This window comes from Rhincodon typus, chromosome 10 (assembly GCF_021869965.1).
Source record: "Rhincodon typus isolate 14 chromosome 10, sRhiTyp1.1, whole genome shotgun sequence".
Lineage (NCBI taxonomy): Eukaryota > Metazoa > Chordata > Chondrichthyes > Orectolobiformes > Rhincodontidae > Rhincodon > Rhincodon typus.
Genome location: NC_063341.1, coordinates 23653881 through 23680307, shown reverse-complemented (window position 1 = coordinate 23680307; position 26427 = coordinate 23653881). Strand labels below are relative to the sequence as shown.

General features: G+C 40.1%; 1 protein-coding gene across 1 annotated transcript in view; it reads right to left on the bottom strand.

The window, feature by feature from the left end:
- Nucleotides 1-11332, bottom strand: part of LOC109927026 (NPHS2 stomatin family member, podocin) — a 30377-nt gene extending 19045 nt beyond the window's left edge. The window contains exons 1-4 of the mRNA XM_020526920.2: nt 10982-11332; nt 4567-4670; nt 4105-4177; nt 3085-3167 (exon numbers count right to left, since the gene is read on the bottom strand). Of these exons, the coding sequence (XP_020382509.2) occupies nt 3085-3167; nt 4105-4177; nt 4567-4670; nt 10982-11312 (591 nt within the window). The 5' untranslated portion in view covers nt 11313-11332. The remainder of the gene's footprint in view (nt 1-3084; nt 3168-4104; nt 4178-4566; nt 4671-10981) is intronic.
- Between the last annotated feature and the right edge of the window lie 15095 nt (nt 11333-26427).

Genomic DNA, 26427 nt, shown 5'->3' with positions numbered 1-26427 from the left:
ACAGATCAGTTCTAATGATCAATATGAGGCTATTGATACCAAAGACCAACTGCCAAAAGTAGGTGTGTAAGTCCAATATTTATTAGAAAGGGCTTGTCATGGAGAAATGCAGAAAAGGCCACCAAAAAATATTAAAGCTGGATGGTTGTGTAGGATGAGGGGTAGGATGTTAAGGCCAACGATTGGCCACTTGAAGTACAAAGATGGAATGCAAGAAAACTCGGTGTAAGCTCAAACTACAGGACTGGAAGTGAACATGTCCCTAGAAAGAAATTCTATTAATAGGAGGGGGAGGTCAAACAGTAATGGTCCAGAAAGAGAGAAAAAGCACGATAAAGAGTGTAGGTTAACAAGAGCAAGAAATATAGTGCAAACCAGGAATACCACCAGGAGGAGAAGCCCAAGTGATTGGAAAGTCTTAGTGGTCACAAAGAAACTAGAAGTCAAGTGAATGAAAGAATGCATAGAACAAGGAATTACAAAAGCTGGAGAGAATGTGGGGGTACACACAGAGGTCCCAGATAGGGGACAGTCGCCCCTATCATATATAGGTGGCTACCCACCATGAAGGAGGCTCCTGATTGGATATACAAAGCTAAAGCAAGACCTATGGCATGAGGTTTTGGAGAAAATTTGGGAGACCAAGATATAAGGGTAGATTCATCGACAGCAGGAAAAACAATTTTGTGGATTTTCCCAGTTTTTGTTAAGGATTGTAGATCAGTTGACATTAAAGATACATTTCTGCAGGGAGACCAGCTTAAGAAGGAATTATTTCTTCATCCTTCAAAAGAGGCACCAAATGCAGTGGGGACACTCTGGAAGTTCAGTAAATGTAAATTTGGTCTAAGTGATGTCACTAATGTTTGTTACTTCTCAGTAAGGTCTGTTGTTAAAGTTGGGATGTCTGCAGTTAAAAGCAGATTCTGCCATGTTTTACTTGCTCCATGATGGGTAGCTTTCAGGCATCTTGATGATGTATGGGGATTTTCTTTGTGTAGTGGAAACAGTGAATTTGAAGACATTGTCATAAATAGTCTTAAATCAGAATTCAAAATTGTAAATCGGGCTTTTAAGTACATTGACTTGGAAATCGAGCAGAATGAATTAAATGTCACTTTGCTTCAGCAATCTTATTTAGAAAACATTAGCCCCATTGCTATTTGTTAAAGTAGGGCCTCACAAAAAGATGCAGCAGCTTCCAAAACTGAAATGGACGAATTACAAAATCTAATTGGGTAGTTTAATTGGCTGGGCATGCAAACAAGTCCAAATGCTAGTTCTGAACAAGTAGATTTGAGAGCAGGAGGGAGGTATCATTTGGATAATAAAACATTGAAAAAAATTAAAAATGGAGCATTATGTTTTGAAGTTTCCATATCTGGGAGATGCCAAAATTGGAAACTTGTTATTTTTAGTGATTCTTCATATGCTAAGCTGTGCAGGAGATTTTAAAAAATATTTATTGTGGGAAAGGGAGGTAAATAGAATCATAAAATCCCCCCCTGCATGGACGTAGGCCATTTAGCCCATCACATTCACACTACCCCTCCGAAAAGCATCCCACCTGGACCCACCCCCCTGCCCTATCCCTATAACCCTGCATTTCCTGTGGCTAATCCACCTAATCTGCACATCTTTGGACTGTGAGAGGAAAACCAGAGCACCTGGATGAAACTCATGCAGACACAGAGAGAACGCACAAACTTCAAACAGTCACCCAAGGATGGAAGTGAACCCGGGTAGCTGGCACTGTGAGGCAGCAGTGACTGAGGGTCAACAGTGTCAGCTTTAAAACAGATGGTGGAAAATGGGGAAATCTCCAAACTGAAATGGATGGATAGGAGCAGTCAGTTATCTGATTGTTTTACAAAGGAAGGAGCAAGCTCGAATAAACTGTTAGATATATTAAAAGAAAGGACATTTGGAACTTTAATGTGCAAAAGAGAAAAAAGAACGATGTAATACGTTGTTGTGTTGTTTTGTCTTGTTTGATTTTTGTTTTGTTTTATCTTTTATCATCTAATATGGTCTGAAGGGATGTCTGAGACCTAATAAAACATGAAATAGGTGATATATTAATTAAGAGTTAATTGGGTGGATATTGATTGTATAAATATATGTAGCTAGTAATCATTTGGGGAGCTCACAATTCCTTCAGAGAGATACTTGGGCACCACAGGGAGTTGAGTGCCTTATTTCCCCTCTAACTGCATTTTGGTTTAGCCACCACACTTTCTCCCTACTTCTCCCTCACCTTTGGTGATATTGCATTTTTCTTGTTAGGTTTTGCATATAAATTGATTAATAGTAAACCCGGGTGATTTATTGGTGGGGGAAAACCATTCAGTTGTGTTTAATAAACTTGTGTTTTAAAAAAAAAAGTAATCAATGGGATACTGTTTATTTTGCAGTGTTGTAGAATATGTGGATCGTATGTATATTGGCTGAGGAAGATTGCACTCCCTGTTACGTTATTTTAAAAACTTGTTAGTATTCTTTAGGCTGCACTTCAGCCCCACACTTCTGATCTTTGGGCACCTGGTGTGGAGGGGACAGGTAATTTGGAAGACCTCCTCATGGACCTGCTCCTGGGCCTGGCTAAAGTAGCAATCAACAGGCCATGCTGACTCCCTGCTCATCTTCTGCATCTATGTTCATATTTGGGTGTTCTAGGAGAAGGAGCCTGCAGTGTTCACCAGTACTGTCGAGGTATTTAGAGAAAGGTAGGCACTACACGGACCGGGATGCATTATTTCCCTTCCAGCTCCATTTTAATTTAGTCTCTTCCTCTTTCTCAACCCTTTCCTTTTGTTATTGTTGCAAGGCCCTTGCTGGATAGTGATTGTTAATTGTTTAATTTGTTGAACAGTTGATTTGATGATGGATACCAAAAGGAAAGCAGTTAGTAGTTTTGTGTTTTATGGACTGTGATTAACTGAACTAAACTTGTCACTAAAAATGTGGACCTGGACTCTATTTAACAATATTTATCCTCTAATATACAACAATTTGGCATTGTGTATTTCCTGGAGCCTGAGAGAGGGTGTACTTTTATCACATGTTTGTCTTTTATATGCTTACTTCATGAAACGGGATCTCCAGGGTTTTGATTCGTAGATCCACAGTATGGTATGTGTCCAGACAGGGCATGAAGAAAAAGAGGCCTAAAATGTGAACCAATGAAGAACCACTTATATCGTAATAAATCTTATCCACTTTTTATAATCCTTTATCAGTGGCTCAACATCTCGACTGTTTTAAATGAGACCAAAATATTATTGGAAAAAATCTTAAAATAAATTTACTAATCCCACTCTCTAGAATGCTACTTTCAAAGGAGCTGTGTGGAGACGATGCAGCTATAACATAGTTAGCAACAAATAATCAGTCTGAACTTATTTCACATCCAATCCCATGTGTGAAGCAGGGGATCAGGAACTCAATCCTTTTACCTATTGGTGTTAGTCATTGAGGACCAACTTCCTTTACATTGCTTCTCTCTTAGTCACTAAATTTCAGGGTACTATTTTTGAGAAGCACATATCGATTATTCCGTGGTTTTAGTCTTTCTAAAAACCTACTAAAACTGTGTCAATCTGGAATGATAAATTACCCCTTATCTATTTATTTTCAAAGTCTAGCTGTTCAGAGACAAATTGGACAAAACATGCCTTGGTGAACTCTTAAGATTGACAATTTCATCGCAGAATGTAATAATTCTATACTGTTAGGACCAGTCTAATTATGAACACCTAACCAATTTAAACTATTTGATTATGTTGCCAGTTTACATTTTTCATGTTTTCTTAAAGTAGTTTCTTGAAGATATGGATACTCGTGCAAATTATTCTCCATTTCTAGTTTCCCTGAGAAGGTTGCATGCTGTGATGATACTCCCACAATTACAATAAACAATTGAAAATACCTGTACACCTAAACTGAGGCTCTGGTTGTGAATTCATTGGCTGATATTTCCTTTTTGAAAAGAAATATCATCAAAATAAAATACTTAAACTTCATCTTGCATACAGACAAAAGTTACAACGCTGGCATCAATGTGTCACCGATCCTAATATGCCACGGGAAGGTGCAAATACCCACCTGGTCCCCTGGGTCTTCCTGGTAGTAATCGTCCCAATCTGAATATCACTGCACGCTCATATTCTTGGACTATCTGCACCACAAATAAAAAGATGATGATCATACGAGTGAGGATTGGTTACTGCCAACAAATCCAAGCGGAAAGTGTTAAGATTCCTTCAATGTTTACTGCCTGTTAAATATTAACTGTCTTGCTATGTATTTGCAATAATTTCTGGTTTAGTGTCAGTTTTGTTTTCTTTTGGATCCTAAATTTTTTTCTGTGTTGCTCCCCATTAGGTGGCATACTGCTAAGCAGTTACTGGCCATGCCCAACCTTGGCAAATGATGGTCAATATCTAAACAAAAACACACAATCTCTTATTTGTAGGTCAAATATTAAAGCCCTGGAAATACCTCATACCCACTGAACCCAACCTTCCCAAAAATGCTGATGCAGTGTTTTGTTACTATGATACTTGCCTTAACACAGAACCAGACAGAGACTGGGAATGAGACAAGAATCAGCAACAAGGTAAGGAATGTGAGAATACACTCGCAGATGCCTGGCCTTCGGTGCTTGATACCTGTTTAAGAAGAGCAGGCAGGCATATCAGATTATTACAGTCTGTTTTTAATCAAACAAAGCTAAACCCATCTTAAACATCAAGAGTTATCTCCTATGTTTCTTGTATCATGCTCTACTTGTCCCTTTTTCTGTTAGTTTTGTTCTGTCCTTCCTGTTGAAGTACAATTGTTTGGTTATTAGCAATGCAATACTTAGATGTCATTTCGTATGTGAAGCTATTCTGTCCTGGTTTTTCTTCCTGCGTATTGCAGAAGATGACATTAATTGCAGACAAATTTTAATTAGTAGATTTTCTTTTTATTCATTCATTGATGTGGGCATCACGGCTGGACTAGCATTTATTGCCTTTCCCTAATTGCCCAGACGGCAGTTTAAGAGTCAGTCACGTTGCTGTGTGTCTGGACCCAGACCAGGTAAGGATGGCAGATTTCCTTCCTTAAGGACATTAGTGGACCAGATAGGTGTTCCCTGACAATCAGCAATGGTTTCATGGTCATCATGAGTTCATTATTTCCAGATTATTGTTGAATTCAGATTCCACCATCTGCCATAGCAGTTTTGAACTCGGGCACCCAGGGCGTCTGGATTAATAGTTTAGCAATAATATCACTAGACCATCCAGCTCCTCTATAAACTTCATTCAACTTAATAGAAACATTGACCCCAATATTTCAAGGAAGCAGGCATGGGGAGAAATCTGAAATTAAAAGCAGGACTTCATTCTTCCATTTCTAATCTGACAGTGAGCTTAATTTCCTTGACAGACAACCTCAAGGGTGCTGATTCTCACGATTACCAGAGTTTATAATAAAATTAATATCACAAATCATGGGAGGTAGTAATAGAGTGATAATATCACTAAGGGAGTAATCTAGAGGCCCAGGCTAATGCTATGTATTCAAATCTGCCACTGTTGCTGGTGGAATTTATATTTGACCAATAAACTCCAGAATATAAATCAAAGTCAGAATCTTCCCATGGCCTGAACAATGTAGGTGATGGTGAAAATGTGAGAGAGTTGCAAAGAAGCCAAGGGAGGCCTTTCTTGGTGTCAGGGGCAACAAGTGGCATTTTCTAGCCGTCGAGATGAAATTCTTGCTAGTAAATTCAAGAGACCTATTAATGAGGATTATACCCACTATCACCATTATAATCCTCTAATCTCACTCCATCAATTTGCAGTTTCACCATTCTACCACCCATCAAATAGGTGGTAGGGTCATATTACATTGGCAACATGAGTGAGACAGCCATGAAATTTGATATGAAACTGCAATTGAACTGTTGAGTAGAAAGTTCAAAAACAGTTCTTGTGAAAACCACAGGACATGAGAATGCAAGATTAACAGTGATACTAGGCTACATATTTCACAAAACAAAATTAAAACTTACAATAATTTTCAAATATAAAACTATGTGGAAATCAAGTTTTCTTAAGGAGTTAATGTGCACGTGCAGGCCATGCATGTGGATGGAGAGAAGTTGTGGATCACTAATGTCGCTACTGAAAGAAAGCAGTGTGCAGGATTATTTGCTTAGGACATGTTCAGATCAAATCCGAGATCAAGGGGTGCTTGTGAAGAAATAATGCTCAAATTACATGTGTACTTGATTGTTTCACACTAAATGGAGTAATACATGGTTGCCAAAGAAATATCCTTCACAAAGAGTGGAAATATGTGTGCACCTATTGCAAAGACAGTGGGCAGAACCTTATAAGTCCTGAAGAACATATACCATGGCAAGAAGTCAGGAAGAAATACATTGGGATCAAACTTGCACTTCCGCAGTTCGAAACATCAAGACAAGAATATCAATAGGCAGTGGTGAGATGCCTATTACCTGGGATTATTGCCTATTGTTGGCCTCACTAACAACAAATTAACGTGCACCTTCCTATCCTACCATTTGTCACAAGGAAACTTTCCTCTGTCATAGGCCAGAGGTGTCAATGTTCTTTAATGATTGCACAATAGCCAGCATCAATTACGACTCCTCAGGTATTGGAGCAATCCATGTCCAAATGCAAAACCTGGACAAAATACAGGTTTGGGTTAGCAATGGCAAGTAACATTCATGCCACACAAATGTCATACAACGTCCATCTCCAACCAAAGAGAATCTATCTCCCTTTGACATTCAGTAGTATTATTTTCACTGAATTCCCCAATGTCCTGAGGGTAACCATTGACCAGAAGCTGAACTCATTCACCATATAAATACATTGGGAGCAACAACAGATCTGAGGCTATGAATACTGCGGTAAGTAAATCGCTTCCAAAGACTGTCCATCATCTACAAGATGCATGTTCAGGAGGGTGATGGAATACTCCCCATGTGCCTGAATGGGTGTAGCTACAACAACACTCGAGAAGCTTGACACCATTCAGGACAAAGCAGACCATGTTATTGCAACCAAAATCACAAACATCCAATCCCACCACCAGAGACAGTCAGCAGCAGTGTGTACCATATACGAGAAATTCAGAAATTCACCAAGGCACCTTCTGTACCCATGACCACTGCTATCTAGAAGTAAAAGGGCATCAGGTACATGGGAAAACCACCAGCTGCAAGTTCCTCTGCAAGCCACTCACCATCCTGACTTGGAAATATTATCATTGTTCCTTCAGTGTTACTGGGTCAAAATCTTGGAACTCCTTCCCTAATGGTATTGTGGGTCTACTTACAGCTGTTCAAGAAGGCTGATTACCATCAGCTTCTCAAGGGCAACAGGGATGAGCAATAAATGCTGGCCCAACCAGTAATGTCCGTATTCTATGAATAAATCAAAGAAAAAGACGTTGACAATTCCCAACCTCAAATTCAGGGAATTCCAAAGGTTTCCAAAACCTGGCCACTCCAACTCATCGCTTGTCTCTTTAAGCCACCATCTTGGACACCCAGCAACAACATCTCCAGGGCATCTGCACTCTCACCTTCTATCCACGAATGGTGGCACCTGACATCTTCCAGACTCTCAGGACCCTCATGGCATCTTTTTCTGTCCACTTACACTGTAGTTGAGTGCTGCCTTTCAGGACATACTGGAAACTAACATTGTAATGCTACAGCAAGGACGCTTTGCTTGCAGCAACAATATCCAGCTCACACCTGGACCTGGCTGCAGGTTAGGACTCTTCCCTTGCTCTCTAAGCATTCACTCCCCTAGGGCATACCTGGATGCTGAGAGCAACCCTGCCTTTTCTTTTTGTGCTTTGCTGCCTCAGCCTGAGCTATCAAAATCACATTACTTCTGCCTTGCCTTGCTGTTTAGCACTGACACAGAGCATGGAAGTTTCTCATAGTTGTCATTAGGCTTCAGTCACAGCAAAGAAGACCGCCTTCAGTACGGGGGTCCTGAGACTGTCCAAGACCTTGGGCGCAATTGGTCAGCCACCTACGATCAGGGTCCTCTCCTTGTAAGAGGTAGAGGACCAAATGTCTAGCAACACACCAACTGCCTTGGATCTTTCTGCCCTGTTGTTCACTGATTGCCTCCTGTAATGAGAGAAATCTTGGGGTTAAGTGCAATGAAAGTAGGTGGCATGGTAGTTGATGCTGGTGCACGTAGGGAAAGGTGGTGGATTTTCCTGAATGAGTGAACAAGCAAAATCGAGGGCAGGCAGTGTTGGTGATATTGGGTGTTGGGGTGGGAACAGCGAGTGAGGGAAGATGTTGCAGGCAATAGTGAGAGTGGTAGAGAGCAAGGAGTAAGGTGTTTGCAGTAGCAGAGGTGGAAAAAGTATGAGGCAGTGGAGATGGTGTATGGTAAGGGTGAGAGTGTGAGGTAGCAAAGAGGTTTTGTGGTAGCAGGGAGGTTGTGTGAAGTATCGGAAAGAGAGTGTGAGGTAGAGGGGAGGGTGTGAGGTAACAGGGTGGTGGCAGAGTGGAGACGTTTGTTAACATTCTTGCAACATTGCTCATGATGGCTGAAGCTGCACTGACCTGGGTGATAACTTTGCTCTGATCTAGCAGGGTTTGGTATGTGGTCTCCACTGCTGATCCTAGGAGAAGGGGACAGCTGTCCTATGCACCACCCAACTCCTGGGATTTCTAGGTTCGACTCCACAAAGCAAGATGTCCATTTCCCTTTCCCTGCCGTGACCAGGACAAATGCCAGTCACCTTGCAGGCAGCACCATACTGACTGTTAATGGGAGTGTGCAGTGCCTTTTAAAGATAGCGCAGGCACCAGGGATGCTGATCTGTTTCAGGATATCCTGACAATGATAAGTTTCTCAAGGTATAGTCAGTGGTAGGATCAAGCTAGCATCATATGAGAGCATCACCATGTGGACAGGGTTGGTAGGGAATGAAGTGAGTTTAGGATGATATGGTGAGTAATCTTGCTGAGCTTCATGGAGTGAAATCCTCTGTCAAACTCAATGAAATTGATGCTTAGCTAAGATATGACAAGATTCAGCCTAAGTTTTAAAATGTTTCAATTATGGTTTCAAGAGGAGAAATTACTTCTCTCAGAGAGTTGTGAATCTGTGGAACAAATTACGTTGGTATGATGGTGTTGCTCATCACTGACAATGCTTAGTTAGGTTTTCAGCCAGAGTTTAAAGATGGTGTCAAGGATGCCTGTCTATTCTGTGATGCCTAGTGAGTGGCGAGTTCTTCTGGGTACCGCAAGATGGTAGAATAGGCTAGTATTAGACAAGAGAGGTGCTATAGGCGTGTGATAGGTAGTAATGTGGCAGGCAGCCCATATGTTCTTGTAACAAAATACTACAAGTCGAGACGCAGGTAAATACAGAATTCTAAATCTATAACTAATTTTGTCTGAAAGTAATTATAAAATAATGGATGTACGCGCAGCACTGGGTTGCGATCAGGTTCGTGAACTGGAGTCGATTTGTATGTAAGTCAGGACATAATGCAGGACGATGTAAGGTAGCCATTCGTAAATACAAGAAATGTTCATATGTCAGATCTTTAAAGTTACACCCCTGTGTAATCACGTTTCTAAGTACGAGCATTCATAAGTCTGTACTCATAAATCGGGGACAATCCTGTATGTTTGACAGGGGGCATTAGAACTTTAAGCACACTCATCAATTAAAGCCTAATGTAAAGTTAACATCATGTATAGGATGGCCTGAAGGGCTAAAAGTTAATGATGATATTCGACGGTTGCGTGAGAAGATAGATTGTATAGGATGGGCTGAATGGCTAAAATTGTTGATGATACTTGACAAGCTGCATGAGCTTGAATGAGTCCTGTGAACATTCCTTTACGAGCCAAAGATGACACTTGCACTTGTTTTCCCATCCTGTGTTTTCTGTACCAGCCAACTGTTTATCTGCTTTCTTTGTGCTGGCTGTTTGTCGCACTCTATAAGAGAGAGAGTTTCGTTCTAAGCTGGTGCTTATGGACTTCGCTTTGACTCGGAATCATGAACAGTGCCAGGAGCGAACCTAAGCCTCCTGACCAGCCATCAATTGAGGGGTCTCTGATAGGCAGAAGAACATGAGACTTGTTGCTTTTTCTTGATAGGCGTGAGACTTGTTGCTTTTTTTCTCTTTTCTTTTCCCTTTATTATTACCACTATAATCATTTATTGTTGCCATTATCATAATTTATTATTACTTAATAAGCATTCATATTTAAGCAAATTGCTGTTGTTGAGCCTTCTTTTAATTATATTTACCCAAATCTGAAAAGAACCACTTGGATACACGATATGATCCAAGACACTCCATGACCACCATTGCAGCCAAATATTTTCGTCAATTGCACAGATTTATGTGCTGGAGGAGTGGTATCCTTAGCTTTTAGGCTCAGTTTTTTACAGCAACTGAACAAGATCAAAAATGATGGATCTCTGAAGGTTGCAATTGTACCTTTTGAAAACAACTGCATCTATTCTAACTAAAAATTGAAAGAACTGCAGATGCTGTAAATCAGGAACAAAAACAAAGTTGCTGGAAAAGCTCAGCAGGTCTGGCAGCATCTGTGAAGGAAAAAACAGAGTTAACGTTTCAGGTCTGGTGACCCTTCCTCGGAACCATGTTAACTCTATTTTTTCCTTCACAGATTCTGCCAGACCTGCTGAGCTATTCCAGCAACTTTGCTTTTGCATTTATTCTAACATTAATTAACCATTTTTGATTTCAGTCTGATATAAATGAGTTGTGGATATGTAGTGAAAAGGGTTGAAGAAAACCCGTAAAGATAAACAGGGAGAACTGAAACGACACAAAACCTGATTCCAAACAAGAATTTTTTTTTAAATTTAAGTGCAGGCCATTGCTCTCCCCAATCGCAGCCCCTCTTCCACTTCTCACAACCAACTCTTACCTTCCTCTAGTGCTTCAGTTTCAATCAGGGCAATCTGCTCCTCACTCTCATCTGAGCTTACTACATTGTCCACGTCCACCACAGTGCAGCTTGTCACCTTACCATCAGCACTGAAGGAGCTTTCTGACAGGGCTTTCTCATTTCTCTCTTTTTTCCTCTTTGAATCCTTTGTCACTGTGTTTCTCATTTGCGTTGTTTTGCCCTCATTCATGCTGAAGGTCTTGCTTTTCATACCTTTCGCTTTTATAATCTTTTCTGCAGTAGAAAAATCATGTTGCCTTATTTGTGATGTTTTTGAGGAATGGGATGAAGCCCTGGAGTTCCTTTCCATTGTTCCTACAGATCCACTGGATGAAAGCTTACCCTCTGTGCAAATCCAAGCTGCCTTTGCTATTTTTATACTTACGATCTTTGCATCTTTCAAAGCCACTTCGGACTCTCCTCCTTGATTTGGTAAGATGCCAAGGTCATATTTTATTAACTAAAGACCCAGGTTAATGTTTTTCTAAATATTTTACTGACATAAAAGGGAGTGATCGACTCCCTAGATTTAATTAAAGTTACACTCCTAAGATAGTGGGCCTTCACCGCTACTGTGACCAAAATGATCATGGATAGGTAATTGTGTAACTAAATTATACAGGAATGAACTGGTGTGTGTGAATGTTGTGAGAAGTATATTTAACCAGATTGCCAATGTCTTTATGCCCACATATCAGGGCTTTTTGGGTTTGAGCCAGTGCTGCAGCATTCAAAGCCACTTAATGGCTGCCGACTGGCTTTTTGGATGAAGGTATAATACTAAAAGATGCCAACTTCAGTGTCTGATGTCTGCTGACCTTGTACGTGCCTGGAGTTCCATCAGCTCTGAGCTGTGTAATTTCCATTCGGTCTGTTCCAACAATTATGGAAATGTGTTCATTTTTTTGGCTCCTGCATTTTGAAATATTCTGGGAGTCATAGTCCTAGAGATGTACAGCACAGCTATCTACCAAGGCCCTTAGATAAAACCTTGCAAATGCACAATCATACCCCATTGAGGCTATCTACACTAATCCTAATGTAATAACTCAGGAAGCCCGACTGTAAAGGAACATCATAAATTGTTAAACACCAAAATAGAGCCACTTCTCATGACATACATGGACTAGTTCCAACCTAGGACAGACAGTTCTGCAAACCCATCCGTGGATCTGCTTTTTCTCATATATCTGGAAGTGCTATCACACATAACCAAATAGATTTGTTCCCATCATCAAATCACCGTGACTTTTTATTTCTTTTTCATTCTCATTTTAGCTACTAACTGCCACCAGTAAATCACCCGTGTAGCCAATTAGATATTTATGTGCAAAGCTCATTAAGGGCAATACATACCATCAAAAGTGAGAGAGGGGTAGAGACAGTGGGAAGGAGCTAAATAAAATGGAGTTAGATGGGGAGATAAAGCACTCTGACCCCTGCAGTGCCCATCTATCTGTAAAGGCATCATGAGTATTGGTGGACACTGTGTGCTCCAAGTCCAAGGACACCTGGACACGAATATAGCTTTGAAAGAGGGGCAGACAATTAGCAAATAACACAGTCCGCTGCCTGGACCTGTAGGTAACCAATGTGGCCGGGCCTAGGAGCAGACCCATGAGGAGGTCCTCTGACTGGCCCACACCCCTTTGCATCGGATGTCCAAAAATCAGAAGCATAGGGCTGAAATGCAGCCAAAAACACCACAAAGGTTTTCTCATAAAGGGATCAGATGATGAGTTTCAATTGGGCAGGCCATTGCCTGTTACCGCGAACTCATACTCAGAGATCCTTGAGAAAATTAATTTATGATTCCCCAAGGGCCTTGTCGGTGTTTTCACACCCATGTTCCAGCACTTGGCCCCATAGCCTTGCATGTTATGACACTTCAAGTACTCATCCAAGTACAATTTGAAGATTTGTGAGGTTTCCTGTCTGTATTCCCTTCCAAGTAGTGGATTGCAGATTCCCATCACCCTCTGGATGAAAGAGGTTTTCCTCAAATCCCCTCTAATCCTCCTGCCCTTCATTCTAAAATCATTATTGACCTTCAACTAAGGGGAACAGCTGCTTCCTATCCACCATGTCCTTACCCCTCGAAATCTTGTACACCTCAATCCGATCTCCACTTAGCCTTCTCCGCATTAAAAAAAGCAACCTGAACCTATCCAACCTCTTTATATAGCTAAACTGCTCCATCCCAGACAACCTCCTGATGAATCTCTTCTGAACCCCTTCCATTGCAATTGCATCCTTCTTACAGTGTGGTGACCAGAACTGGATACAGTAATCTGACTGTGGCATAACCAATGTTCTATAATTCCAATATAACTTCCGGCTCTTATAATTGATACCACAACTAATAAAGACAAGTGTCCCACATGCCTTCTTAGCTACCTCCAGTGATCTGTGGACAAGAACATCAAGATCCATCTGTTCCTCTGAGCTTCCTAGTGTTTTGCCGTTCATTGAGTACTCCCTTGTCTTTTTACTTCTTCCAGAGTGCATCACCTCCCACTCGTCAGGTTTAAATTGCAACTGCCACCGATCTGCCCATTCGATGAACCCCTTTTGAGGAGGTGTCTAGGTGTGTAGATGATGGTAGTGCAGTTGATGTAGTTTATATGGATTTCCCACAAGATCCCACATAGGAGAATGATAAAGAAGGTATTCCCTTCAAAAAATTCTGTCAAATTTATTAGGCATGATCTGTCTCTGATCAAGCCATGGTGATTATCTCTGATCAAGCCTTGCCTCTCCAAATGACATTTAATTCTCTCCTTCAGAATTTTCTTCAGTAGTTTCCTTACCACTGATGTCAGATTCATTGTTCTGGAATTCCCGGTGTGTCTCTACCATCCTTCCGGAGTTATGTTAAGTGTCCTCCAGTACTCTGGCACCTCCTCTATGGCAAAGACAATTGAAAAATTTGATTCAGAGACCTGTAATTTCCTCCCTCGCCTTCCACAGAAGCCTGGGATATACTCATCCAGACCTGGGTTTTTTCCATTTTTAAGCCCACCAAATCCTCCAATACCACTTTACTCTCTATGTCAATCTGCTCAAGAACCTCACAGTCCCTCTCCGCAAATTCTGAGCTTACATCCTCCTCCTGAGTGGAGGCCGGTGTGAAGTACCCTTATAATAATTTTTACTCATTAAAATCTACTGCCTAGTTAAACCTCTTTTTGGTCAGGGGGCTGAGGTCAGAGTCATTAGTGGTATGTGGGGTTGTTGGTGCGAAGTAGTTGCCCAGAAGTTATATCAGAATTTTTATGCCAAGCATTTTCTGCATAATTATCCAGCTAAGTAGGCTGGAACTATCTGCATAGACGACTTGCTCAGAATCTGAGACTTTTTTGGAGGGTTCAGGGATTAGGCAAATTGCCTGTTAGAAATTGAGACTTCCTGGCAACTTCCATAGAATTAATGTGTTGGCATTTCCAAGGGATTTTGACATGCATCTCTGACTCTACTTGCTATTTCTGCCTGCTTCTCAAATTTCTGTCCTTGGAAACAACAATGCATATCTTTTCAAAATATACTTCTGCTTCCAGATTGGAGCAATAAGCAGGATAAGCAAGCATTGAATTCAATTGCTTGTTTATTGTTTAGGAAGTCTGTGGAGCTAACTATGGAGCTAAATATTTCTCCGCTTTTTGATAAGCCCAAATATTGTCTGGAAAAGACGTTGACTCACAGTTTGAGATTTGAATGATATAAGCATTGAGGAAAAAGAAGACTCAGCCATCCATTTAATTAGGATGAAATATGAGTGGGAAGAATACATGTTTTTAAATTTAAAATCACACTTTGGAAGGCCAATTTTTCATAACTCCTGGATAGCATGTATCTCTTTGATCTAACTCTGTGTCCACGTTGTTCTGCGTGGCTCAGTGCCAAATTTTATTAGATAATGTTCCTGTAAACTGCCTTGGGATGTTTAACTATGTTAAAAACATATAAACAGGAGTTGTTGTTGATCAAAGTTACAAATTAAACAACTGGTCTCCAGATCTTTTGTACCAGATTTTTAGTGAATCCGATTTTATGAGCATGTTTTTAGGATCACAAGTGTTATGATCCCAGTTCATAGTAAAACTGGACAAACTGATCCCAGATTGAGACCTGGCTTGATAGATCATAAGTTTTATTGCAACAATTTGATTACCATAATGGATGATTCACAAGAGACTGGTAATGTAATTTTGATTAAAAAAAATCAAAGTTTATGATATGTAAAAGCTGAAAAAAACTCAAAGATCTTGTCATTAACAGCAAAAAGAAAGATTCAATCCTTTTCCCACCAATATCCTTTATAGACACTCAACTGCAGTGAAGTACCACTCCTGTCTTTACTTTTTAAGCATTTCAGCGACTTTTTGCACATTCACCAGATATGATTTTGTCCATTTCTACTGGAGAAACAAAGGCTAACTCATTGACTTCTCTGACTGAACACTAAGGAGAAAACACAGGGCCTTTTTCTAGTTACTCTGACTATTTTGATACTGCTAAATAGTAAATTTTCTGAACAGAACATTATTTTGGCCTCTTTTCAATTGTCTTTGCCATAGAGGAGGTGCCAGAGTACTGGAGGACACTTAACATAACTCCGGAAGGATGGTAGAGACACATTGGGAATTACAGAACAATGAATCTGACGTCAGAGGTAAGGGAACTACTCTGGCCACTTCATCTGTTATTCCCTGGGTTGTAAAAATTTGGTAAACACTGAAGCAATTACCTCACCAGGTAACTTGTTTAGTCATTTATCTTAAATCTCATGATTTGTCGGAAATGATGTTTTGATTCACCACTGGAAGAAATGAGTTCTGACCCTAAAAAAATAATGCAAGTGGCTTTCACAGAACTCAAAAACAAAAACTCATTTAACTCTACTTTAAAACACACATTCCCAAGTAACAAAAGATTATGAACCTTTATCATATAAGGTAATGCTAGCAGAAGAAATGCATTCCCCAAACACACACACACACACACACACACACACGCGCGCGCGCACACAAGCCATATCTAAGCTATTATAATTAGGTTTCATTTTGAGTGTTTTATGACTTCAGGTATAATTCCACCTGCCCACATAACACAAACTTAAAACACCAAAATGGGCCTGGTGTGTTGTAGAGTAATTTTAAAATCAAAGTTTCTGATCATCAATTTGATTTGTTTGTTACCTATTTTATTATACAAAGGATTTTGAGATTTATTACTTTAAAGCATTGTGATTTACATTCAAAAAATTCATGCAGATTTAAAAGTTTATTTATGCCATTTCTGTAAAGAGAAGTTTATATGCCAACGTGGCATGCTTTTAATTTATGTTTACACATTTAATAAAAACAATAATTAATTAGCTCATTACAAAGAAGAGGGAGGGTGAACCTTGGGAATTTACAGACCTGACCTTTTTAACGTAAGTTGTTGTGAAGTTACTGAACTTTTTAATCAGGGCAGAATGAAAGAGTTTTTGGACATTTTGTACTGATTAAAAAGGATCAGAATGAATTTCAGACATGATAATATAATTCAACAATATCATTGGAAATAGGAACAGGAGTAGGTGATTCAGCTACTAAGCTTGCCCCATCTTTAAATAAGATTATGACTGATCTGATTGTGTCCTTAAGCCAACTTTCTCAATGAATGTCAATCTTAGAATCTTACATGTTTCAATAAAATAATCTTTCATTCTCCTGAACTCCAATTAGCTGAGACACAATCAACTCAAATTTTCACTTCTGTATCTCAGTATGTTTTTTTGGCATTAATATGGTGAGATGGGGAATATCTATGGGTGTTGCCGAAATAAATAGGGATGTTGTCTAAATTAATCTCCAAATGTGGATTTGGGAATCTTGTGAAATGGGTTGATAATTAATAAAAATAAAGAAGAAGAGAGAGAGAGAATAGGGATAAAGGGAATGTAAAACAAAATTCTGCGGAAGCTGGAAATTTGAAACAAAAACAGAAATTGCTGGAGAAACTCAGCAGGTCTGTCAGCATCTGTGGAGGGAAAACGAACTTAACATTTTGAGTCCAGTGGCCCTTCATCAGAACAGTTTTGAAGAAGGGTCACTGGACTTGAAGCATTGGCTCCACTTTCTCTCCACAGATGCTGCCAGACCTGATGAGTTTCTCCAGCAAATTCTGTTTTTGATAAAGGGAATGTCCTCTAATTAATAGAATTCATGTCCATCGGTCATCACTACGAAGCTTTATGGTGTACAGCTTCTTACCACATAAATTAAAGACAAATTATTGTATTTATCTTGTGACTTTTGAAAACATTCAATTAAGTAGTTTTTTTTAGTGTAGTCATTGTTGTAATATCAAAAATGCAGCAGCTTAATTCCACAAGCAGCTATTATTGTCCAGCGCATTAACATGTGATCACACCAAGAAAAACATTAACAAACACTGACATATACAATTGCAGGAATTCATCCTCTACGGCATTAATGCCAATCAGGTTGACCAAATAGTTTTGTGATTGAAAATTACCTATGATTACTATACTACCCTTGTTACATGCCTCACTAATTTCTGGATTTAAACTATGCCCTGCATTATCTGTACCATTTGGTGTGAACTTGCCAATGTTATCATTGTTTGCTGTTCACTGCTATTTCATAGGTCCCCCAAACTAATTCTACCTCTTGATCTTCCATGAATTAAGTTAGTAAATGGAGCTGAGGTATGAATGAACCAGTCTCTTATTGAAGGAGGAGCAGGAATGATGGACTGAATGGAGTGCTCCTTATGTTCAGGCTTGTAATAACCATTATACCTATTATTCAGTTGATCCTTTAACTTGAACCCAGTGTGTCTGTACTGCTGAAGTCAACTATTGTGGCAGGGTTAGGGTGGAGTCATACAAATTTTTTGGTAGAAAGTTTGCAGCATTAGTGTTCGTTAGCATTGATCATCATAGAATCCCTACAGTGTGGAAACAGTCCCTTCAGTCCAACAAGTCCACACCAAGCCTCAGAGCATCCCACCCAGACCCATCCCCCTATAACCCACCTACTCTACACGTCCCTGAACACTACGGGCAATTTAGCATGGCCAATCCACCTAACCTGTACATCTTTAGACTGTGGGAGGAAACTGGAGCACCCGGAGGAAACCCACACAGACACGGAGAGAATGTGCAAACTCCGTACAGACAGTCACCCAAGGGTGGAATTGACCCGGGTTGCTGGTGCTGTGAGGCAGCAGTGCTAACCACTGTGCCACCGTGCCACCCTAGCATTAAGGTTGTGCCTGGAATCCAGCAGACTTCGCCAGGAGGGTGATTGAACCCATGACTTTGGCATTATTACCGCCACGCTCTAATGAGCTGAGCTAACCGACCTGTTTTGTCATTTGGCAGTTTGCATTCACCCACTTCTGCAATGAATTTCTTGCAAGTTGCACTGTCCTTCAGTACTTGCCTAACCTCTAGTCTTGCTGCATTGATGCATCAGTAACTTTTTAATTTCTTGTTAAGTCTTTATTTCACTCTATTAACATCTGTTCTGTACTTTGATGAATATTGATTAATTAAAGTTTTTTGTGTGACTTAATATTTCCCGGATGACCAGTGACCTATGTTCAGTTAGTTTTGCATACCATCCACGAATTTTCACTCTTTCAATGCATTCATCTCAGAAAGCAGCAAATCCTCAAAAGATGAACGTACTCAAGCGAATATGAGAAAAACCTATGAAATGAGACAAGATGGGGGGAGAAAGGAAGATGTTTATTACAAGCCCCAAGGCAGTGTACAGTGGTTTAGTTAGACAAATGCTGACATCAAACTGATGGAGGAGAAATTAGATCTGGCAACCAAAAACTTGGCCAAAGAGATACATTTTAAAGATCGCCTTAAGGGAAGCGGAGACTGAGAATTTGGGGAAGAAATTTCAAAGGGCAGGGTATAGACTCGTGCAAGGGGGGAAATTTAAAAGAGATGTGCGAGGCAAGTTTTTCACACAAAGGGTGGTGAGTGCCTGGAACACATTGCCAGGGGAGGTGGTGGAAGCAGACACAATAGCAGCAATCAAGAAGCACCTGGATGAATACATGAATAGGAAGGGAATAGAGGGATACGGATTCTATAATTGAAAACAGTTTTAGAGTGGAAAGGCAAAATGTGGTGGTGCAGGCTTGGACGGCTGAAGGGCCTGTTCCTGTGCTGTATTACTCTGTTTTTGTTCTTTGTGAATATGAGCAGGTTATTGGTTATAGATTGACCCCAACTCTCCTCAGTGAGATGGAAGCTCTTAATAGTCATCATCTACACAATCTACAAGACACAAGGCAGGAGTGTGATGGAATATTGGACCTAAAATAACCAGTTTCCTATTAGGGTATTTGATATATTGATCTAGAAGATCGTCTTGAATGCATTTCATGGACTGTTTCTACAAGCGATTAGTGTACATTTTGTTTGACCAGTCTGTATGAAGATTTCAGTCTGTCATGATTACAGTATTATTCTTGTTACGTGCAAGTCTAATTTCCTGATTTATGGTCTGTCTGACACATTATAATGATTTGTAAATACTCTCACCATTCTCTATACCATTTGTTATTTCTTAGTTCCAAGCAAACTATACGATGGGCCCAATTTTAACATTATTACATAATGGATTTGAACGAGTTAATGTCTTGCCCTGTATCTTGATTTTCTAAACAAAAATTTTTTTTTCCTACAAGCCTTATCCCATGTTGCTCACTTTTACCTGGAGATCTGAGGGACTGGAGTTTTAGGGACAACAAGCAAAATCTGTCAACGAGAGAGAAAGGGATGGGAAGTTCGAGGATGTCAACAGCAGGAGTGTGGTCCTTCAACCTGGAAACAGTGCATCAAGAGGATCCGGGACCTCAGGTGAGTGGCATAAATGATCCAAGGTGCTAAGTTATACAGCCTGCCTGTTAAGCATTATTCCTGAACAGATCTCCCCAGGTCAACACATCTAATAGCTCCTCTCATTGAAGGATCCTATCACATAGCCAGCATTTACACTCATTGTCAGCCTATTGTCCTCTTGCATTCACGCTCACAGTTAGTCCTCACAAATGTTGTCCTTCTCCAGACAGGTCATTTTGAACATTCACACTTCTCTGCTTACTTTGCTTGCAGGAGAAAAAGTACGCAACTTTGGTGAGAGGCAGGGCGCAGGTTAGAGGTATAAAGCCTGCTCAAGAATGCAGCTCTGAGTAAATCAGCTGGTGTGTCAAAGCATAGAGTACACTGAGAAACTCCAACACAGCTCACTTGCTTCTGACAATGCTCACAATCCCAACCTCCTGGACAGTACTCACTCATCAATCCTGACAGTGTTCAAGCCCTTTCCCGAATGACAGTACTCACTCCATCCCCAAAAGTTCTGACACCCACCCACTGAAAATGCTTACTGACCACACCCTCCAACAGTGCTCATCCATTCATACCCCAACTAAGTCTCCTCATCCCTCTCATTTCACCATTGTGTCTACATCCTGCTGAACCACATCTAATGGGATTCTTGAAAGCCCTGTGAGAGATTAAAGATATAAATAAGAGCTGTGAAAGCACATGATTGCATTTCACATACTGCCTTCATTAGGTCAACTTGAGTGAGAGTTGTATTCACATGGATATCTGATATATAATTCTGTACCCACCAGATGGGAGGTTCCCATCTGCAGTAGCCAAGGCCAATGAGATTCTACCGATGCCCAGCAGCTTCTCTTGAGAAATGCTCAGAAGCAATGAGTATGTAAGATTAACAGCAGGTGTTGAACTGATGGATGGAGACCATTGTTGATAGTGACTATGGTATTGCATAAGGAGGAAGATGAGTGTCCGTATTGGATGAACAGATGAGAATGTGAGAAAATGCAAAGATCAGGAATCAATGGGGACACCTGCAAGCTGAGTTGATATAAGGAGTAACATGCTACAGTAGGCTTGGGAAGGGGGAGTGAGGAGCTTGAGGTGATCTATAATTAGGATGTAGGTGAATGTGTTATTGTACTCATTCTCCTTGCTCTGTTAAGATCATTGAACCATTTTCAACACTGATTCCATGATCGTGGCAGCACACTCCTCAATCGGGGCCATTGCTTCTTGGCTTGCTCATTCCATCTGCAGGGAATAGTATCTCCTTGTACAACCTACAGCCTCCATCATTGCCTCCAAGAGAAGGCATTAGTAGGATGAGGTGTAGCTTTTGAAAGTCTGGAATCCATTTTGCCAGTTCTTCCATTCTGCTCTCAACAGCAGAATCCATCAGATTTGATAATCAGTGTTACTTCTGCCTTGCAATCAAGTTGCGGCTAATTGTCATGTTTGCTCATTTTGGGTGGTCAAGAAACCTGGAAATAATCTGGCGACAGAGTGGCTGAGTTTAAAAAAAAAGACGCCGATGGAGGACCTTCATTTATTTCTGGATTTTCAATCTTTCTGGGTCTCAGATTGCTAGGAACTCAAAATATAGTCCCTTATCCCTGTAATTAAGCTGCTGTGATGATGTTTGAACCAAGATTATGATAATGTCTGAAGTCAGGTCTGAAGTTTGGTTCTGGCAGCAACCAAACTTAGAAGCTATGAACAGATTATTGGAGAGTAAGTGCCACTTAAGAATGCAGTTGAGGATACCATCTAATACTGTTCTATAGGTTAAGGGTTGACTGATGTGTAGCTAATTGTCTGGATTGTCCTGCTTTTTTTTTGAACAGGACATATATAAGGAATTTCCACACTGTCAAGTAGATATCAGTCTTAAGCCTGTAATGGAATAGCTAAACTAATTCTAAGTCACACATCTCCAAAACTAAATTTGGAATGTTCTTAGAATCTGTACCTTTGGTATGTACGCTGCACAGTCATTTCTTGATGTCACCAGCATCTTCCATTGTGAAAACCTCAGGAGGGAGTCATAAAGGTCACCCACTTGGCAAGCTTTCCTTTGTTCATGAGAAAGGAAGGTCACCCTGGCATTTGTCCGAGGAAACTTGTGTAGCTACTCTTATTGTTATCCTGTCAAAAATAACTTAGAATCCTCAGTCTCAAATCATAATGATTACCAAGAAAAGGTTCCACAGGAAATCGGATTGATCATAGTTATACAATTTTGCAATTACCTTTGATATTGTATTTTCCTGCTCTTTTCCAGTGTAGATTAGAGAAGGAGAAACTGCTTGTAATCTTGTTGCATCATTACAGTTTCTAAATCATATTTTAGCTAATATATAAAAACTAGAACTTATGTAACGAACTTTGCACTAAATAAAATTATGATTTATAGAGAGGTGCTGCCAGCTATTCTGTACGCTGAAGCCTTGGAATTAGGAAATAAATGATTTACCAGTTATACTCAAATAATTATACTCAAATACTGGTGTAAATAATGCAGCCTATTTCTCATTGTGTTTCTGGGGTTGGGGAGTAAATTGTGAAAGACCGAATTAAATATATTAATCAGCAGGTGTATTCTGAAGATTCGCTTACTTGCCTTTGCAGATCAGGACCAACTGATTTCAGAGTTTTCTCTTAATTGACAAAATGGTGGAGTGAGATGAAGCTCAAACATGGTGTGTTTAAGAAGCCGGCTCAGTGCACTAAGTAGGCACATTCACACTTTGAGACTTAACATGTTCTTCCTTTCCACCACCTCATTTAACTGTTCCATCACTTCTTTGTTGCCAGACTGTTTGTATGACACAAAGCACTTCTGGAATTTTGGCAATGTTTTCTAATCAACCTGTTGAGAGATGTTGTTGCATACCACTGATGCAGGTGGGACTTGAACCCAGGCCTTCTGGCTGTGAGGTAGGGATATTATCACTGTGCCACAGGAGATCTCTGGAATGTTGTCACTGTTCCCACACTGGAATGAGGGTTGATATGTACTCTTCTAGAAATCCTTTAATAATGTGGAAAAATTTATTCGCTTTTAATGAATTATTAGCTCAAAAAACAAAATTAAATGTGTGTAACAATTAATATTGCTAGGACAGTTACAGCCAAAGTTCGCAAGAAAAACTTTAGATAGCAATAGACAGTCTACCATACCTCAGAAATAACATTTCTTGACCAGTCCTAGCAATATATGTTTTAAACGGTTGGCCAGCATGAAATTATGAGATTGTATGAAATGAGGGGATAATGATACATTTGTGTGCTACTTGTAATTGTAATTTAAAATAATGAAAGTGTCTGATGGTAGTACAAATGGTGGAGCTCTAATGACTTGTGCTCCTGGCACCTGGTTCTGCTTTTCCAATTTCATGGGTTGCCCACTATAATGAACAAGTGTGGCCTCAGACTACCTTGGCTGAATTATCCTTTTCCTGTTAGATGGCAACTCTAAGCTGTTTATTTTTAAAATAAATGTTCCCATTTGAAACAATACCCTTCTTTTCTCTTTGTGGTAGCGCATCACCAATTTGTAAATGCTGATCATCTGTTTAGAAGTTTTTCTGTCATTGCACCATACAGGATATGTCACAAAAATGAAAGGTTTGTGCAATTTCAAAGAAATAGGAAGTAAAGTTTTTGCCAAATGGGGAGAAAGTGCAATTTTTAAAATCCATTTGGAAGATATGTGATTAGAATACATAATAAAAAGCACATAAATTTCTTAGCCATTCCCTGCTATGGTACATGTGAAGTACTGAAATATTTGATGCAAATTGCTGCTTGTGATCAGTTTCTCAATCATGAATTTTGCTGCCTTATTGTTTCTTCATTCGTTATTATTATCTGCTTGTGAGAACGCTGGTAGGTAAAATATTTATAGCCAATTTTTTCAGCTAGATAGTTGATTGGCTCCTGACAAGTACTATTTCAACTAATTACCAATTTCTGTGCAAGATCTTTTGTGACATAATACCTTGAAAGATAATAGTTTCATCGCGTCTTACTTTTGAGGCTACACTTATGAGTACATTTTTTTTGATGTTGGTAAGGTTTTAAAGTTCTCACACAGCAAGATGGATACTTTTGTATACTTTTATCCACTCATGGATACTTTTGTCCACAGAACAAAAGGCGTGTTATAATTTCTGATTACTGAGAATTTTGAGCAAGTCAAAAAACCAGTTACAACTATCCACTTACTCAACTGCCTCACACATAAACTTTCTAAACAGTGGAAGACAGGCTGATATATTAAAACTATGAGCTAAGAGCCTGACTGTAGACAATACAATAGTCACACAGAATAGAACCAAATTTGAAATTCCATTGATTCAGAAGATTCTTAACATTGCCACATTGTTTCATGCAGATCTCTCCAATGAGTCCTTGTTAACTTTTCTATTCTTCTTGGAGTCCTGACACTGCTTTAATGAAAGACACAAATGATATTTATTGTAAATGAGATTGTGGTGCACAGTCCTTCCTTGCCATCCATGGTGTCCAAAGGTGTTCCTTTCAATCATCCCATGTTTGTCCTCTGTTGTACTTTTCACAACTTGCAATTATGCTATCTGACTGCTTACTCATGGGTAGACAGGAACCTCTTTCAAATTAACTTCAGTATGACTGAAGCTTCTCAGCAAAAACTTGACACTCTCGCTCTGATTCTATTTCCCTCACTCGTTGTGAGCTCAGTTTTAATGCAATGGTGTACGTGTTGTATCTGAACTATGCATCAAAAAGCCTAGATTTTCCATCTCCACATTATCCATTTCTGACTCTAACACAAATGAAATACCAGAACAAGAGCAATTGGAGAAGGAGTAGACCATACGAGCCATCAGGGTTATTTCACCACTCAATGTGATCATGGCTGATCTTCAATTTCAGTTGCACTTTCCCACCCACTTTCCACATCCCTTGATTCTGTCTACTCCCAGCCTTAAACGTAGTCGATGAGGTAGATCCACAACCTACTGGAGAAGAGAATTGCAAAGATTTACATCCCTTTGAAGGAAGAAGTTCCTCCCCATCTCAAGAAACACTAGGTGATGTGCAGCTCAGGGAATCACTGTACAGTACAAATCTGAGCTGTATAAATCTGCTTATCTGTCACAGAACGACAGCATTCCTGCAGCTACCACCACCAGCACTCTGCAAGTGACCTCAATGTTGCCTTTTAGCCAGCTCATTGCAGATCAAAGACCAGCAAGGCTTTCTGCAGTCTCTCCATTGAAAGTCAGCCAGCTCATTCCAACAATACATAATTGACTGTAAAGTGCTTTAGCATGTCCCAAGGCAGTGAAGAGTCAACCACATTGCTGTGGGACTGAAGTCACATGTAGGCCAGACCAAGTAAAGATATCAGATTTTATTTCCTTAAACGACATTAGTAAGCCAAATGGGTTTTTATGACAATCAATGATGGTTTTTATGGTCACTATTATTGGGACTGGCTTTTTTATTTCAGATTTATGAATTGAATTCAGCTTCCATCAGCTGCCATGGTAGGATTTGAACCTATATCCCCAAAACATTTACTTGGGCCTGTGGAATACCAGTCCATTACACTGCTAACTCCACCTCTTCCTTTAGGCTTTCTCTTTCAGGCACCTTGGGCTGGATAGATGGAAATTCTTGGTTATTGTCTAAAGATAAATGCACAAGGAGAGGACTGGACTGAGGGGAGTGAGTCAGGTGAGTGGAAAACAACAGGTACATGACTAGATCATCCTCTGACTGAATACCATCCTAGATGTTGGCAAAGGGTGAAATGGGATTTGAGAATTTGAAGAACACAGGAACCTAACCTTTCTGAACAGCTTGACAACATCAGAGGCTGCAGATGCAATAATTATGCCAACAATATACACGAGCTGTGCTTGGCCTCTGCTAGTTTGTGATGCTGTTGTCAACTTCTGCAAGGAAGTGGGGAAACTATCAGTGAGTGTGTGGTGATCTGTTTTGGTGATGTTCTCAACAGAGCAGTGTAACTGAAAGCTTATGAAATCTGCACGCTGTAGGTATGAGGCTTATAGTAGATAAGTCTGTAAGCTTGAGGTGGTGCATACAAATGTTAGGCACAAGCCCTGATCGTAAGAGATTATTGCTGAGTGATAGGGGTGGGGTACATTGAGCAGTTTGAGGTTTGTGGGTTGGCTGCTTAAAGATTGCATTTGAAGATGTTTTGACAGACCTTGACTGCCTGTGTGAACTCTTCAGACTTACGGACTATACCCAGGTCCCTGGGCCAGACTTGTGGCAATGTTCTCTGTTCCCACTTTCTTCAATTTTATTTTGAGACCTTCTAGCTCTTTGCACAAATGTCCCTCTTCTTTTCGATCTCTTGCATTATCCACTTCGTAGCTGCACCTTAGAACCTAGGAAATCCACCTCTGTTCTAATGTTCCATTATGCAAGCTTCTTTCTCAGACTCTGGCCAGTCATGCTAGCATTTCCTGCATCTAGAATGCACCTGCCTTTTAAGTGGTTAGTTTTAAGAAGTTCAGGC